Source organism: Cucumis sativus, chromosome 4 (assembly GCF_000004075.3).
Source record: "Cucumis sativus cultivar 9930 chromosome 4, Cucumber_9930_V3, whole genome shotgun sequence".
Taxonomy (NCBI): Eukaryota; Viridiplantae; Streptophyta; class Magnoliopsida; order Cucurbitales; family Cucurbitaceae; genus Cucumis; species Cucumis sativus.
Window position 1 is genome coordinate 21,487,326 of NC_026658.2, and position 16,982 is coordinate 21,504,307.

At 30.2% G+C, this 16,982-nt stretch overlaps 2 protein-coding genes across 2 annotated transcripts; both read left to right on the top strand.

The window, feature by feature from the left end:
- Positions 1 to 9,621: 9,621 nt before the first annotated feature.
- On the top strand, positions 9,622 to 11,147 carry LOC116403440. Its single transcript, XM_031884586.1, has 3 exons — positions 9,622 to 9,899; positions 10,144 to 10,622; positions 10,807 to 11,147. Exons 1-3 carry the CDS (start codon positions 9,622 to 9,624, stop codon positions 11,145 to 11,147), a joined length of 1,098 nt encoding a protein of 365 aa, XP_031740446.1.
- Positions 11,148 to 11,790: 643 nt separating this feature from the next.
- On the top strand, positions 11,791 to 14,094 carry LOC101210935 (aspartic proteinase nepenthesin-1). The gene is made up of 3 exons (XM_011655626.2): positions 11,791 to 12,612; positions 13,036 to 13,554; positions 13,728 to 14,094. Exons 1-3 carry the CDS (start codon positions 11,971 to 11,973, stop codon positions 13,950 to 13,952), a joined length of 1,386 nt encoding a protein of 461 aa, XP_011653928.1. The 5' UTR covers positions 11,791 to 11,970; the 3' UTR covers positions 13,953 to 14,094.
- The last annotated feature ends 2,888 nt before the right edge of the window (positions 14,095 to 16,982 follow it).

Sequence of the window (16,982 nt, forward strand, 5' to 3'; positions counted from 1 at the left end):
TAAGCGTATGCTAACCTCGACTTCCATCCGACAAGAACTAAAAAAGCACATAAGAACTAAAAATTTTATTGTCTATTTTCGATAGACTGCAACACATATGTTGATAAACTGTGACATTTTTTATTTTTGCAAGTGTTTTTCGACATTTTTATCATTTAAAACGTTTTCACTATTTTGTATGTCCTAAAAAAACTTAATATATTTTCAAGAGTGATCTCTCCTTTACGGTAATGGTCATGAAATTGTATCTAAGAGGTCCTCTATCTCCATAATTTTTTTATTAAAAATAACTTAATAACTAATCTAACCAATTTATATTTTTTCTAATTAGTTTATTTATCATATATGTAATAAATGTAATTATATTATTTTAAATATTTGAAATAACTATAAAGGAAACCAAATTTGGGTTGGGTCGAGTCGGTTTCTAATATTGATAGATCTGTACATTTTCGGTTCGAGTTAGGTTTGAAGGAAACCGATCCGACCTAGCCCAATTACACCCCTAAAAATAACTATAAAGTTACTCATTATTTTAAATATTTCATGTTTGTCCAAGTCGCTTTTGAGTTTCATGCGGCTTCGATTTCTTCCTTTTTCTTTCTATCTTCTAATTTCTTCTCTCCTTTTTCTACAATTTTTCTTTTATATTTTTTTTGAAATCGTGATCTTTATTTTCAATCAATTATCAATCTTGTATTTTGTTTTTCAAAGTATTATTTAGTTCAAGATTGTGTACCAAATATAAAATATCTTAGTACACGATCTTAAACAAAATTAATTAGGATATCGGTACACGATCATTCAAAGTGTTATGACAATTTCAAGCTCGAGTACGATTGAGATTGAAGGTAAAAAAGGAAATTTGAAGGATCTCATTGCTAATCTCGGCTCGAGTCTGATCGAGATTATTGAAGGTAAAAAAAGGAAATTTGAATGATCTCGAGGCTAATCTCGACTCGAGTCTAATCGAGATTGAAGGTAAAAAAAGGAAATTTGAAGGATCTCGATCGGAGCTATCGCGGACCGAGTCTGACCGAGAGTATCTACATTATCGTGTTCTTTCATCTCGAGACATCTCGTAGCATATGGTATACCCGAGATCGTATATCAAAATCTACACGAACGTTCTACACGATGGTGTATCGTGCGCGTGTGGCTGATTTATCGCTTGTTAATTGAGGTAATTTTGGTATTTTACATTGTGAATCTATTAGATTTTTCCATCTTCAAAATTATTTTTTATGGTGTAAATATTTTGCCGATTTGTTATACTTTTGAAAAAGGGAAGTTTTCAAAAATAACAAAAAAAATTATGATAATAGAGCCTATGTCACATCTTTTTTCAAAATTTCAAAAATAACAAATTTAAAAATAGATTGCGGTCTGATTACTAACTGATTACCGTCATATTTGTCAAATTTGCAATATGAAAAAAAAACTCCAAATTTAAAGTATTAAACTAAAAAACTTAACCACTCAGTTTTATATTAACGATCACGTCATGTGAGAGTTTTGATTCCTATTATTAAAAGAAAGGAAAATCTTGATTTATACAGTTTCTTTTGATTAATGTCTAATTAAAGAATAAGTTTGATTTTTCTTTTGTAAGAAACAAACAAACACAAGAAGAATGGATGAAAATAGTAAAGATAAAAAAAACTCAAAACAAAAAATCTTGAGGAGAAAAGCTAACATGATTATTATTATTATTTTTTCGTAAAATGAACCATTTTAAATTAGATTAATATTAGTTCATACTTTTAAAATAGGTAAATTTTCATAAATATAACATAACACCTTAGTAACAAAATCAAAAGATTCATGAAGCCAATTATTTTTTTTTTAAATATTTCAGATTTGCCCTTTCTTTCGATCGTTATTTTTTCTTCTACAATATTTCTTTTATTTTGTTATTTGATTCAAGATCGTGTACCAAATGTAAAAGATTTATTTTAATTTTTTTTCAAAAACTATTATTTGATTGTTTAAAATCATGTGTTAAATATAAAAGATCGTGAAAAAAATCGTTTGGATATTGGATAGTCGAATCTACGATCCTGTAACAAAGAATAAAAAAGATCGTTTACATTTGAATAGCAAAATCTAAGTGATTGTGGGCCAAATTTAAACGATCATCTACAAAAAAAAAAATCGTTTAGATTTGACTAAACAAATTTAAACGATCGTGTATCAAAAAATCTTGAAAAAATTATATAAATTTGACTACCCAAATTTAAACGATTATACAAAGAAAAGTCAAATCTAAATGATCATGTAGTAAAGAATAGTCAAATCTAAGTAAAAAATAGTCAAATCTAAACAACCGTGTACCAAGTGTATTACACCTACTAAGCATTGGGCCTGTGAATTTTTTTCCTTATTTTTGAAATTGATCTATATAGTGTAAATATTTTGTCGTAACAAAAGATTTCTTTAAAATATTTATTTTGATTTTTGTATTGGTAAAATTCTATATGAAACAGAAAGCATTAAATAGAAGAAGTTAGGGCTAAATTTGTGTATATTGACTGAGAGAAGTGTTAGAGTGTGAAATTAGGTGTAGAAGAAACAAGAGATTAAAAAGAAAAAGAAAAGCAAATTCGTCCAAATAAAAAAAAAGCATAGGACCAAAAACCAACATTTCAACTATACATATAAAAACAAAATCCAATAATATCAAAATCAAAATCAATGTGTTTGATAAAGGTGAAGAAAAAGTAAAATACTTTATTTTATTTTATTAGAGTTGTTTCAATTTTAGTTTTTATAATTTTAGAAAATTTTAAATTTAGTGTTTATCAATTGTTTGTTGTTTATTAAATCAATTGTTTAGGTTAGATGAAAGTTGCAATTACACTTCCAACTTTCTACTACAATAAATTTTAGTTACGATAGCATAAAAAATGTTATCATAGACTTTCAATAGCATTTTCGAAATGATGTCGTAGCCCATGTTATTGAAAGTTAATGACTTTTTCGATGCATTTTTACAATGCTATAAAAAGTTTGTTGTGATAGCACATATTTGTTGCTATAAAAACATATCATAGTGTGAAAAAATGCTATTACAAAGTTTTGATAGCGTTTTTTATTGCAACAGAAAAGCGCTATGAACACGTTTCAATAGCATTTTTAATGATATTGAAAAAACAATATAATTTTTTTTTGGTAGTATTTTGCACATGCTGTCATATTCAATGTTATTGAAAGTATTTTACTTTTCACACCGTTTTTGTAGAGCTATTAATAACACCATAGAAACATGCCATTATATTTAAAATAGTACTCAATAAAAGGTTTTTCTAGCAATCAGAAAACGTTATAAAGGATGTTCTATAGCTATTTTAGATACGTTATAAAGTCTTTTTCATTAGCGTTATACATCGTAACGAGGATGAATTTTAATGTTAATAAACTTTCTATAGCATTTTTGTAGTTATAAAAACAATACGAAACCACAAGTTGTTTGTCCCCGTATCAATCACTTAATAAAAATTTAAAAAGAAACACCCTCATCTAGACAAAATTAAAAAAGAGACGTCGTGTATAATTAATGACCTAGATAATACTTGATTTAACGAGCTTACTTAGCAATCCCCATGTATGTTCCAACCCATTATCACAACAACTGATAGAATAATACCGAACTTTTGTATACCTAATGAAATAAAAAATGAAAAAAAAATCTTTATGATAGTAATGCAACTTTTTTTGACTCGGTAATTGTAAGTTTCAAAATTTTCGTACAATTCTTTTCCTTCATCATGATGGGTTTAAGTCGAAGCTCCATTCTTTAGCTTCAGATTTTTCTTTGGAGAGATTTCAACTACATCCACGAGTTATGGATTCCATTAGTTTTCACCATCAAGCCCTTCAATGACAATGCATATAAATGATAAACAAAAACAAAATCATAACGTCAAGTCAGGATTCAGAACAAGCAATAGACAATCAAATCAATGGATGACTCGACTAGTATTCTAAACAACAAGAAACTCTAAGGTTTCAATCATTAATTGCTAGTATATTGATAAATCAAATGCACTCTATTAAAAATAAAGTGAATTTAATGTGTGTTAGTGTTCTATGCAACGTGTACACTAGAATCACATGACCAAAGTAAAAACGAAAAGAAATTAAAACGCTAAAGATTAAGATAACTATGGTGAAATCTATCATCCATTGCATCAATCTCATCATCAAACTTTTCATCCAATGTTATTGACAAAACCCAAACCAAAACCAATAATGTCCTTAGAACTACAACTTTTATTTAGCCATCACAACACATAACAAAAAAGGTAGATGCCTTAAGTTCAAGCATAGTTTTCTAATATGAGAAAGGAAGTAAAACCCTCTAGTGTTCTCTTTCCTTAGTATTATTCAAACAACAACATCATTGACTAACCTTTAGCATAATTAGAAACTTAGACAAAAATAAATTTTTATTCCAGCAACACATTTAAAGAAATGCAAACCATAATCTTCATCTTTGGAAAGGTGAACATTACCTTTGATATATGTGTTCCAAGACTTCCATGCACGTCACTACACTTTAAGCATATAAACACGCCAATATTCGCGAAGCTGTATAGGCAGTGAATCATACCTTTGTGTTATTTTCCATTTCCAAACTATTAACAAATCTTGTCAATATAAAAAATTTTAAATGATGTTTTCAATAAACATAAAGTCTCTAAACCTCACCTAAAAACCATTTTAGTCATTAAATTTTCACTCTCTAAAGCTCTGGAAATCCATGTGAAACAACAACGTTTTTGTGACAATCTGAAATATTTATACAGTAGGCATGCTCATAACATGCAAGAAAACAAACTAGTTACCAAATCTGATATCCACAAGACAAGACTCATATATCTCCATGTCCATTTTTAGAAATGTTCTACAATCACAATGTGAATGGATTAATGAATATTGAGCTTGTAATCCACTTGTGTTCAAAGACAGGAGGGTAAATATTGAGCTAAAGATATCTGGCATATCAAAGGTTGGATCATCAACGTGGGACCATCGGTCATCAAGAGGAAAATTTTTAGTAGCTGCAAATATGAAAGGAAAGAAAAGAAGAGAGCAGACTATGATGCTAACTAGAAGAGAGCAGACCACCTAACACTGATCCAAACGAAAAGGTATGCACCTTAGAATTACTCAAAAGTAAGATCACAGAAATTGAAAGCTTAAGAATGGTTTAACCACTAAGGTCCATAAGATCAGTCAACTCACACAATATAACTACTTCCTTTATAATAGAAAAGGCAGGTAGGAATAATTAGAACTAAATATCAAGAGTTCAAAAGAACATATAATGGCTGTCAAAGTTGTTCCCTGTGAGTAACAAAACTAAACTAAGCAGCCATTTGCAGACATTAGGACCCAAAGTGTTGGACCATGATGAAAAGAAAGTAGATAATGGTAAGAATTTTCTAACTCGTACCTAAATTTTCAAGAATTGACCTAGAATAAACCAGATAAGGAAAAAAATTGATCAGTTAAAGTTTACAAAAGTTAAGCCGATGACCATCAGAATGCAGCAAGGGAAAGATATAACTCTACAGCAAATATTGATTGCAGAATGTCAACACAATATGAAACATTGTCGTAGTTTACTTTAGACACAAGTTGATTTTAAGGAAAAAAAGGAACGGATGAGAAAAGCCAATTAGAGAGAGAGAGAAAAAAAGAGACAAAATTAACTTTACAAGCCACTACAATTGGGCAACACTGATATTTCTTTTTCTTTGTCTTCATATCTTTTAACATAGAACAAACAATAAGCCACTGCACAAATTACACCTCAAACCTCACAAATCTGGCACATCAAAAGATGAACTAACATAAAGACAGATACTGAAAACATGTTGTTAGGTTTTACATACACAAAATGAAGATATTGATTCCAGACTTAAGATTGGGGGATTGATTATGCTATTAGATCCCACAAACCAAATAACAGAAAGAAACCCTAAAAAATTGAAATTATTATCCAAGATTTGCATGTGCTGGTTGGATTTGAAACCAGAGGTACATCTACATATTCGTATGGTTATCTCCAAGTGAAGAATTACACACTAAACACCAAACCCCTCATTCATTCAGCTGAAAAATGCCATGATATCTTACATAACTTGCAGATTCAAAGCTTCAAGGATAAATGGAAATCACAAAACTAGACAAAAAGGGAGTAAAAATACAAGGTTTTGAAACAAGGAAACTAAAGAAAACGCCACTCATGAATTCAAATGAACACATTAGTCAAGTAAAACAGCTGTACGTAAAAATGACATCTAGAAAAAAGAAAAGAGGGAAAAACTAGAAGTAAACAAGACCCCTAAAATCAAATTAAACACATACACAAGCCAATCAAATTTCGCCTTCTTTGATGTGCAAAACACGTCAAAAAATGTCTACCTTGAAGGTTTATGTTTTTTTGTCCATCAAGAAAAGTAAATAGTTCATCTTTGTCCATCAAGAAAATTAAATACTTCATCAAGAAAACCAATAACTTGATATTTGTATTTCTCACATTCACCTTACCTTCGTGCTAGTTAGCACAACAACTCAGGGGTGAGCTTTTAAAAACCTTAAATTACAAACTTTTAATCCAACTCATTAAAGTTGAACACAATAATTAATTTGATTTTGATAAAGTCACTTATTTCATTCTAATTATAATTAGAACAGTTAACTTTTAAAAAAAAATAATATTTTATTATTGATGAATAGAAAGTAATATTTGGAAAAAAAATAGTAAAGATTTAAGAATATTATTGATGAATATTGTGTTTTCTGAGATCGTTAACAAGTGTTCAAATTTCGTGTTTTGTGGAAAACATTTCAAGATATCATTTTTTTTATGGTCCTTGCCCACAATCTTATCATAAACCCAAAATTATAAATTATATTTTTATGGGCAATGCCCATCAAGATATGATTTTTTTTATGGACCTTGCCCACGATCTTTTTTTTTGTCTTTGTCCATCAATAAACCCTAGACCCATCAAGAAATCCAAAACAAATATCTTAATTTTTTCGATGATGACCATTGCAAATAAAAAAAATTCATCATTTGATGAGCCTTGTCTATCCAGAAAACCTAACTAACTTGATGGACATGTCAACTAATATATTATTCTTGATGTTGATTGTAAATAGTTTTCTTGACGTTCGTGGATCATCAACAAAACTAAGGAATCTTTGTGCATCAAGGAAAACAAGAATCCACATTTTTTTACGTTTTGTCGTATTTTTTAACAAAATAAGAGGATTTTTCTTGACTTACATGATCGTCCAGATAAACATTATATCAAGAAAATTTGGTTCTTTGCCATGACCCTCAAGAAACAAAATTTGTGTTCGTCAAGAAAGATCAAATTTGTAGTAATGCCAAAGAGAAAAAAAACAAGGGAGTCAAAGTAAGATTACTGATGGGATGATGGAAGAACGTATAAGAAATGGACTCGAAGTTCTTCCCAATAAGGAGTACAAGTTTAAGTGGAAGAGGTTGACTTGCCATCATAAATTTGAAGATCAAAGCCTGAAGTTCTAGCCCTTCCACTTTAACATTGTGAAAGGTGACCTATTCATCCCCATGTCATTCCACCGAAAACTACAGTCCTACTCTCATCCTTACCTCACCACCACCGCCACTGTTGTTTATAATAACCACCATAAGAGTTTATCCTCCGCCGCTGACCACCATCACTTTCTCTAGCAACTAATACTATAAAACCCACAACCCTTATTGGCTAAAACACCCTAAAAATCCCTCAAACATAATCTGAGACATAGAAGAAAATCATGGGACATAAATCAGCCTCTGTCTCCACCATCTGGATTGCTCTCACTGTCACACTCTCTGAAGTGTTTGATTTTAGTGTCTGGAGGTTTGTGAAGGAAGACCGATTGTTGGTCCTTCAGTTTGACGATTGAAACAACCCATATGAGTTTCTAATACACCAACCAACAAGAGAGGAATTTTTTTGACCTTGGGCGTGAATAAAATCGAAGATGAGACGAGATGAGAGTGAATGAACAAAATCAAAGAGTGCTTGTGAGGAGAGATTGAATTAAGCATGGGGCGTGAACGAACGAAAATGAAAGTCGAAGAGAGGCATTTGGAGTGTGAACGAAAATGATAACGAGCATTTGGGAAAAGTGAAAGAATTAAAATTTTTTCCCACTTTTAATATTTTTCTTTTCAGCGTTTTTTCCTTATTTTTGATAGCGTGTTATTAAAAATGTTTTGGTTTGATGTTATTGAAAGACATATTTGTTGTAGTGTTCAATAATAACAATTGAACTACCTAAACTTCTAAAAGTTTAAAATATTGAACCTAGAAATGACAAGAATTGTATCTTTAAACTTTTATAATCAATACAATTTATATTGTTTTGTAAGTTTGAAGATTTAATTATAATATTTGAATTGGTTGGAGAGATCAATAGTTACGATAACCGTTAATTTTGAAAGTTATTTTTTTAACACAATACAAGTTTGAGATAAGGAATAATTTATGTAAATTTAACAAAAACTCAAAATATTTACTGCTTGTATGAAAAAATAAGAAAAGCTCATGACGAGTGATCATTTTTTCATAAATTCAATATATGCCCTTGCAATATATATTTTTTTGCGATTTATTAATCTTGGTCTATCTCGGTGCAATTAAGACCCAAAATCAAATAAAATAAAGACATAATTCTTTTATTCGGGACATCTCAGTGCCATTAATGCTCGAGACTGAATAACTACTAAAGACAAAAGTCTTTCATCTCGAGGCATTGTATCCCTAAGATCTAATAAAATAAGCAGAATTCTTCCATCCCGGGGCATCTGAGGGCATGGTATGTCCAAGATCGTGTATCAAAATCTACACAATTGTTTTATGCGATCGTGTATCATGCACGTGCGGTCTATTTATCACATGTTGACTGGGGTATTTTTGGTAGTTTACTTGTGAGCTTTTTCCGTTTTCAAAATTATTCTATACAGTGTAAATATTTGTCGGTTTGTTATATTTAATTTTTTTTTTCATAAGTTTAATTTATAAAAAGTTAAATTTGTTAAAGGTTAATTTTCATAAATATAATAAAACACCAAAATATTTACACCCCGTGTAACAAAATCAAAAAGTCCATGAATCCGACCATTTTAAGTTTTTCAGATTTGCCCTTTCTTTCCATCTTCTTTTTCTTTCTTCTTCAATTCTTCTTTTGTTTTTCATCGTCTTTCTTCTCTTCTTCTTATGCAAATTTTCTTTTATATTTCTTGTGTACAATATATAAAAGATCTTGAAAAATACCAATCTTGAACAAAAATTGTTTGGGATATTGTACGTTTAACCAAATCTAAAAAATATAAAAGATCTTGAAAAAAATTCTTTGGATATTGATACATATTTTTTTACAAATCTAAACGATCGTCTACCAAATATAAAAGAATCTTCGTGTACTAAAATATTTTATATTGGTACACGATCGTTTAGATGATTGTGTAGCCAAATCTATATATAAAGAACCTTAAAAAAAACCAATGAGATATTGGTACAAACAATCTTGTACTAAATATATTACGGGCACGAGTGACCAATTAACCGTATGTTGACTGGAACATTCTTGGTATTCAATGATGTTCCTGAATCTACTATAGATACTCTTCTTCGTCGGGCTACTTGGTTAAGAGAACCTCCCATTCATCTCACTGATTACCACTGTTTTTCCACCATTGTTTTCCTTGTTGAACTTACATCTTATCAAAAGACCAGTACTGACCCTTTATGGCAGAAAAAAATGGATGATGAAGTACAGGATCTTGAAAAGACGCACACTTGGAACTATGTTGATTTACCTTCTGGTAAAAGACCCATTGGATGCAAGTGAATTTACAAAATAAAGACTCACTCTGATGGAACTATTGATCGCTATAAGACTCGTCTTGTTGCAAAAGGGTACTCGCAAGAATATGAGATTGACTATTAAGAAACATTTGCTTCTGTAGCTCGAAAGACATCTGTTCGTAGTCTGTTAGCTGTTGCTACTGCCAAGAAGTGACCTCTTCTTCAGATGGATGTCAATAATACCTTCCTTAATGGGACCATTTGTGAAGAAGTTTATATGAAGCCACCACTTGACACTTCTCCTCCTCTGTCGTGCATTATATGGTCTAAAACAGGCTCCACGAGCTTGGTTTGCCACATTTAGCTCCACCATTACTCAACTTGGATTTACCTTCAGCTCTCATGACAATGCACTTTTTACACGACAGACACCCCATGGTATTGTTCTTCTTCTTCTTTATGTTAATGATATGATTATTATTGGTAATGATCCACATGCCATATCCGACCTACGACATTATCTTGGTCAACATTTTGAGATGAAAGACCTTGGATCTCTCAATTATTTTCTTGGCATTGAAGTCTCTCGATGCTCAGATGGTTATTTGTTTTCTCAAGCAAAATATGCCTCTGATCTTTTAGCTCGCTCAGGAATTACTGACTCCAACACAACTTCAACACCGTTAGATCCCAATGTTCATCTAACTCCTTTTGATGGTGTTCCTCTTGAAGATGTGAGTTTATATCGGGAACTTCTTGGCAGTCTTATCTATCTAAGAGTGACCAATCTAGACATTGCATACGTTGTTCATATTATTAATTAGTTTATGGCTGCTCCTTGAACCATCCATTTTACTGTTGTTCTACGCATCCTTCATTATGTCAAGGGAACTTTGGGACATGGTCTTCAGTAATTCTCTTCTCAATTTTCCTTTGTGTTATCTAGCTATTCTGATTTTGATTGGGTTGGAGATCCCACTGATCGACGATCAACCACGCGTTACTGTTTCTACTCAGGTGATTCTCTCATTTCGTGGCGTAGTAAGAAAAAAAGTGTTGTCTCTCGTGGCAATACTGAATCTGAATGTTGTGCTCTTGCTGATGCTACCGCTGAACTCCTATGACTTTGTTGACTTCTTGCTGATATGGATGCCCCTCAACAAGGTCCCAATCCTCCTTCATTGTGACAATGGTAGTGCCATTCAGATTGCTCACAATGATGTCTTTCATAAGCGTACAAAGCAAATCGAAAATGACTGTCACTTTGTTCGTCATCACCTCTTGTGACACCCTCCTTTTACGCTCTGTTTCTACTATTGAGCAACCCACAAATATCTGCACCAAAGCTTTACCACCTAATCGCTTCTGTCAGTTAGTTATCAAACTCAAGTTTATCGCCACTCTACCACCTTGAGTTTGAAGGAGGGTATTAATGTAAATTCTACATTTTAGGCATAATTATATTTCCTTCCTTACTTACTTTGTATAGGTTCTCTATTTATGCACAATTGATATTCATTCAATATACACAGAATATTTACCAATAAAATAATTCTGTGTACACTCAATTTAGAATGAATTTAGATATGTTAAAAAGATAATATATAATTAAAACCAATTAACAATAATCATTGAGTTAAAAGTGGATTAAAAATAATAATAAATTTAAAATTGGACAAGAAGTGTGCTGAAGTATCTGTCCTAAAGAGGAGGATAATTTTCAGTAGAAATCAAAGTGTGTGTGAGGCTTCATAAATGATTATTTATCATTTTCATGACACCAAATTAAGTTTGTTTTAATGTTCTTTAATTCAAAGAATAATAATAAATAATATAATAATTCCTTCCTCTCTCTTTCTTGTATTCCTTTTCTCACCAACCCTCAACCAATAATTAAAAGAACTTCTTCCCAAGTTAGCTGTGTTGTTACTCTACACATTCCCCTCAACTCCAAAGTTGGTTTGCCTATCCTTTCCAAATTTATCTCTCTACTTCCTTTCATTATATTAATATTCTCTTGTTTTGAAGAAGGGTGTTCAAGAACTTCATTCTGAATTTAGTTCCTCTTTTTAATTTCTATATTGTTTTCTTCGCATGCATATGCTATACTATGGCGGCTGTCTCGTTACGTTCATTTGGATATCTGCATCGTCTTTTGCTTATTATACTCATTACAACATTATTTATTAATACATTGGCGTTCAGTTCATCTCTATCAAGGCGAGCTCTACAGAAACCAAATAAGTTGCCTAGTCATGGCTTCAGGGTGAGGCTTAAACATGTGGATCATGTGAAGAATTTGACGAGATTCGAGCGGTTGCGGCGTGGGGTGGCACGTGGGAAAAATAGATTGCATAGACTAAATGCCATGGTGTTGGCCGCTGCCAACGCTACGGTTGGTGACCAAGTGAAGGCACCGGTGGTTGCAGGTAATGGTGAGTTTCTTATGAAGTTGGCCATCGGAAGTCCGCCGAGAAGCTTTTCGGCGATCATGGATACAGGCAGCGATCTGATATGGACACAATGCAAGCCTTGTCAACAGTGTTTTGATCAATCAACCCCTATTTTTGATCCCAAACAATCTTCTTCTTTCTATAAGATTTCATGCTCGAGCGAGCTCTGTGGAGCTCTCCCAACGTCAACATGCAGTAGCGACGGGTGTGAGTATTTGTACACATATGGAGATTCTTCCTCCACCCAAGGTGTTTTGGCTTTTGAGACCTTCACCTTTGGAGATTCAACTGAAGATCAGGTACTTTTAATTTCCACTTGAAAATATATTTCAGAAATTTCGAAATTTCTGAATTGTATAAAATATATATATAAGTTGAATATTGCATATTTTAAAAAGGTAAATTAGGATTTGATATATAGTATATATATGTGTGTATTATTAATTTACTAACTCATGTCTTGATATACAAGTGATTATCAATATGCATGCTCCATCCTTACAAATAACAAAATACTAAACTAATTAATTAATTACAACTTTTAAGTTTGATAATTAATTCTGTTTGATGAAGATTTTGTTTTTGATTTTCTATTTGGAAACTATATTATGCACTACTTGAATTGTTTAGTCAAATTCTAAAAACAATTTTAGTTTGTGAATAATAATAAAAAGACTAAAATCTAAATATTAAATTCTTTGAATACATTTTGTTAAATCCAGATATCGATCCCTGGACTCGGGTTTGGATGCGGAAACGATAACAACGGAGATGGGTTCAGCCAAGGCGCAGGGCTAGTGGGGCTAGGGCGAGGACCCTTATCATTGGTTTCTCAACTAAAAGAGCAAAAGTTTGCTTATTGTTTAACCGCCATTGATGATTCAAAACCAAGCTCTCTTTTGTTAGGATCTCTAGCAAACATAACACCTAAAACATCAAAAGATGAAATGAAAACAACCCCATTGATCAAAAACCCTTCTCAACCATCCTTTTACTATCTTTCTCTCCAAGGAATCTCAGTTGGTGGAACTCAATTATCAATACCAAAGTCCACTTTTGAGCTCCATGATGATGGGAGTGGAGGAGTAATCATAGATTCAGGCACAACAATCACTTACGTTGAGAACTCAGCTTTCACTTCACTCAAAAATGAGTTCATTGCTCAAATGAATCTTCCCGTTGACGATTCCGGTACTGGTGGTCTTGACCTCTGCTTTAACCTACCTGCCGGGACAAATCAGGTAGGTCTACTTTGAAAAGTTTAACTTAGTAGGGTTACAGTATACAACAATATATCAGTACGTGTTTATGAGTAAAATAAATGTTCCTATGTTCATTAATATAATATATAGGCTTCCAAAACACACCTTGATCATGTCATTGATCGTTTTGTTTATGTCTTTTTTAACCAAAGGTGGAGGTTCCGAAGTTGACGTTTCATTTCAAGGGCGCGGATTTGGAGCTGCCCGGGGAGAATTACATGATTGGGGATTCAAAAGCGGGATTGCTGTGCTTGGCCATTGGGAGTTCTAGAGGAATGTCCATCTTTGGAAATCTACAGCAACAAAATTTCATGGTTGTTCATGATCTTCAAGAAGAAACCCTATCTTTTTTGCCAACTCAATGTGATAGTATATAAAAAGAACTTGAAAGAAATTGTTTGATTACAATAGAGTGAAATGTAAGGAAGAATATAAATGTTTGGAGTGAAATGATATAAAGTTGTTGATTAAGAAAAAAAATAATAATATTATTTTTCATGGATATCCATAGTTTGTTCATCTTTACGATATTGATTCATTCAATTCAGTTTTGGTTAATTTTCATAAATATAAAATATTGGGCTCGGGCAACCAAATCAAAAAGCTCATGAAAGCTGACCATTTTTTAAAGTATTCTAGGTTTTTCGTTTCCTTTCTTTTCTTTTCTTCCCTTCGTTTTTCACGATTTTTTTTTTGAAATAATGATATTTCAATCATAAACATTGTATTATTATTTTTCTAAAGTGTTTTATTTGGTTCGAGACCATGTATCAAATATAAAAGATGTTGAAAAAAATTGTTGAAGCTCAAAACACAATCGAAATCTAAATGATCGTGTAATCTTGAAAAATGACCGTGTACCAAAAAACTGAAGAAAAAAAAATCGTTTAGATTTAAGTAGCCAAATTTAAACGACAAAATCTAAAAGATCATGTGCTAAAGAATCTTGAAAAAAAATCATTTAGATTTAGTAGAATGATGATATAGCTAAATCTAAACGATCTTGTATCATATACCAAATATATTACGTGCGAGTGACCAATTAATTTTGTGTTGATTGAGGGCATATTTGGTATTTTCTATTGTGGGCATATGAACTTTTTCGTTTTCAAAATTGTTCTAAATATTTTTTCGCTTAATTATATTTTTTTAAAAAAACTCTTCAATTTATATGATTATTAATGAATTATTGGAATTGTTTTTTAGTTTTGAAATTCATATATTGAAAGATTTTATGACTAAATTTGTGGTTTTATTCTTAAGTTTTCCAAACGTAACATTAAAGTTTTGAAAACTAAAAAAAAATATTTCTTTTAGTTTGACTCCAATTTTTTACTTACAATATATAAAAAATTATAATAAGCGGATTTTGTAAATAATTATAAGGATCTTTTTTATAAATAATATAAAATTTGAAACACATTTAAAAAATAAGTTGTTGCAAAACTATTTTTAAAAATAGGTGGGGTGAGGTGAAGTCCTATAGCGGTACACCACTTTTATGAAGTGGATCCCACATCTTCTATTTTTTTTCTTATTTTTATATATATACTAGATTGGATCTCACATTTTTTCATTTTCTAATTATTTATATATATGGTGTCTCACACATTTCATTTTTTCTCATTATTTATATATATACCCACATATAATAATATATATATATATTAAACATTCAAATTCTAAAAGTATATTTCTTTATTAAATTAATTTATTTTTTTATTTTTTTCTTTATTTATATTTAAATATCTCAATCTTCAATTTTTCCTATTAAATTCATTTTTTCTAATTTAATTTAACTATTACTTAATCAAAATTATACATTTTTTTCTTCCAATTTTCAATATCTTTTAAAAAAATTCAAATAACAACCAAATATGTTATTAAAAAATATATTAAACAAATGAAAATAGTAATAATAATTATTAGAAGAAGTTGAAGTTACTCAAAATAATAATAATAATAATAAATCAATGCACACGTTACTAATTGAATAAAAAAAAATTAATGTATATATATTAAATATCTCAATCTTCAATTTTTCTTATTAATTCATCTTTTCTAATTTAATTTAATTATTTCTTAACCAAAATTATATATCTTCTTCTGGTTTTCTATTTAAAAAAACACATATATTAACAAAATATGTTATTAAAAAATATAATAAACAAAACAAAATAATAATAATAATCAAAAGAAGTTGAAGCTTACTCTAAAAATAATACTAATAACAAATTTGCAATCGAAAACTATTCGTTAAGTTTTTAATCTGTAATCGAACCAATTCTTGTTTTTTTTCTTTTGCCATAAACATGATTTTTTTTATTCAATTACCAATGTGCATTATTATTATTATTATTTTTAGTAATTTCAACTTCTCCCAATTATTATTATTACTACTTTTATTTGTTTAATATATTTTTAATAACATATTTTTTGTTAATATATGAGTTTTTTTTTTTAAAAAAATTGAAAATTGGAAAAAAAAGATATGTATAATTTTGATTAAGAAATAATTAAATTAAATTAGAAAAATGAATTTAATAAGAAAAGTTGAAGATTGTGATATTTAAATATAAATAAAGAAAAAATAAAAATAAAAAATTAATTTAATAAAGAAATATATTTTTAGAATTTGAATGTTTAATATATATATTATTATATGTGGGTATACATATATAAATAATGAGAAAAAGTGAAATGTGTGGAACCCACGTATATAAATAATTAGAAAATAAAAAAATTTGAGACCGAGTGTAGTCTATATATAAAAATAAGAAAAAATAAGAAAAGGACTATAAATCGAAACTTATAGAAGTTTAGTAATTTCTAATTGTCAACATAATGGTAGAATTCTATTTTGATACATAGGTTTGGATGTTGTAGAATATGGTTGATGAAGATGAAATATTTGTATCATTTCAAATTTGGTGTTTGTTTTCTTCTCTCGAATTAATTGGTGAATACATAAATAAAAGATTTTGGAGTTAAATGCAAAAGTTTTGGTCAAGATGCATGAAGAAGAAGATGATGAGTGATGAAGTAGATGAGAAAGATGTGGAGATTATTTAATTAGTGTACATGCGGTTGCTCAACTTCCTTATAACTCTCTCTCTTTTGTAGTTGACAAATAAAAAAGGAACATAATTAGGATATACATGTAATACGTTTAATTAGGACATATAGTGTGTGATATCAACTTCAACCGAAAGTTGCAAATCCCCACTTTATTAGGTTGAACTAAATTAGAAAAAAAAAAAAATCTTCACACACCTTCCAAGGTGTAGACTGCACAAACAAATGGGAGGCCAAAATGACTTGGCCATGGAAAAGGATTTTTGTCAACAAAACTTCACCACTAATCAATGTGTTTAATTCATTGAACAACGTACTAATAATTTGGTGAG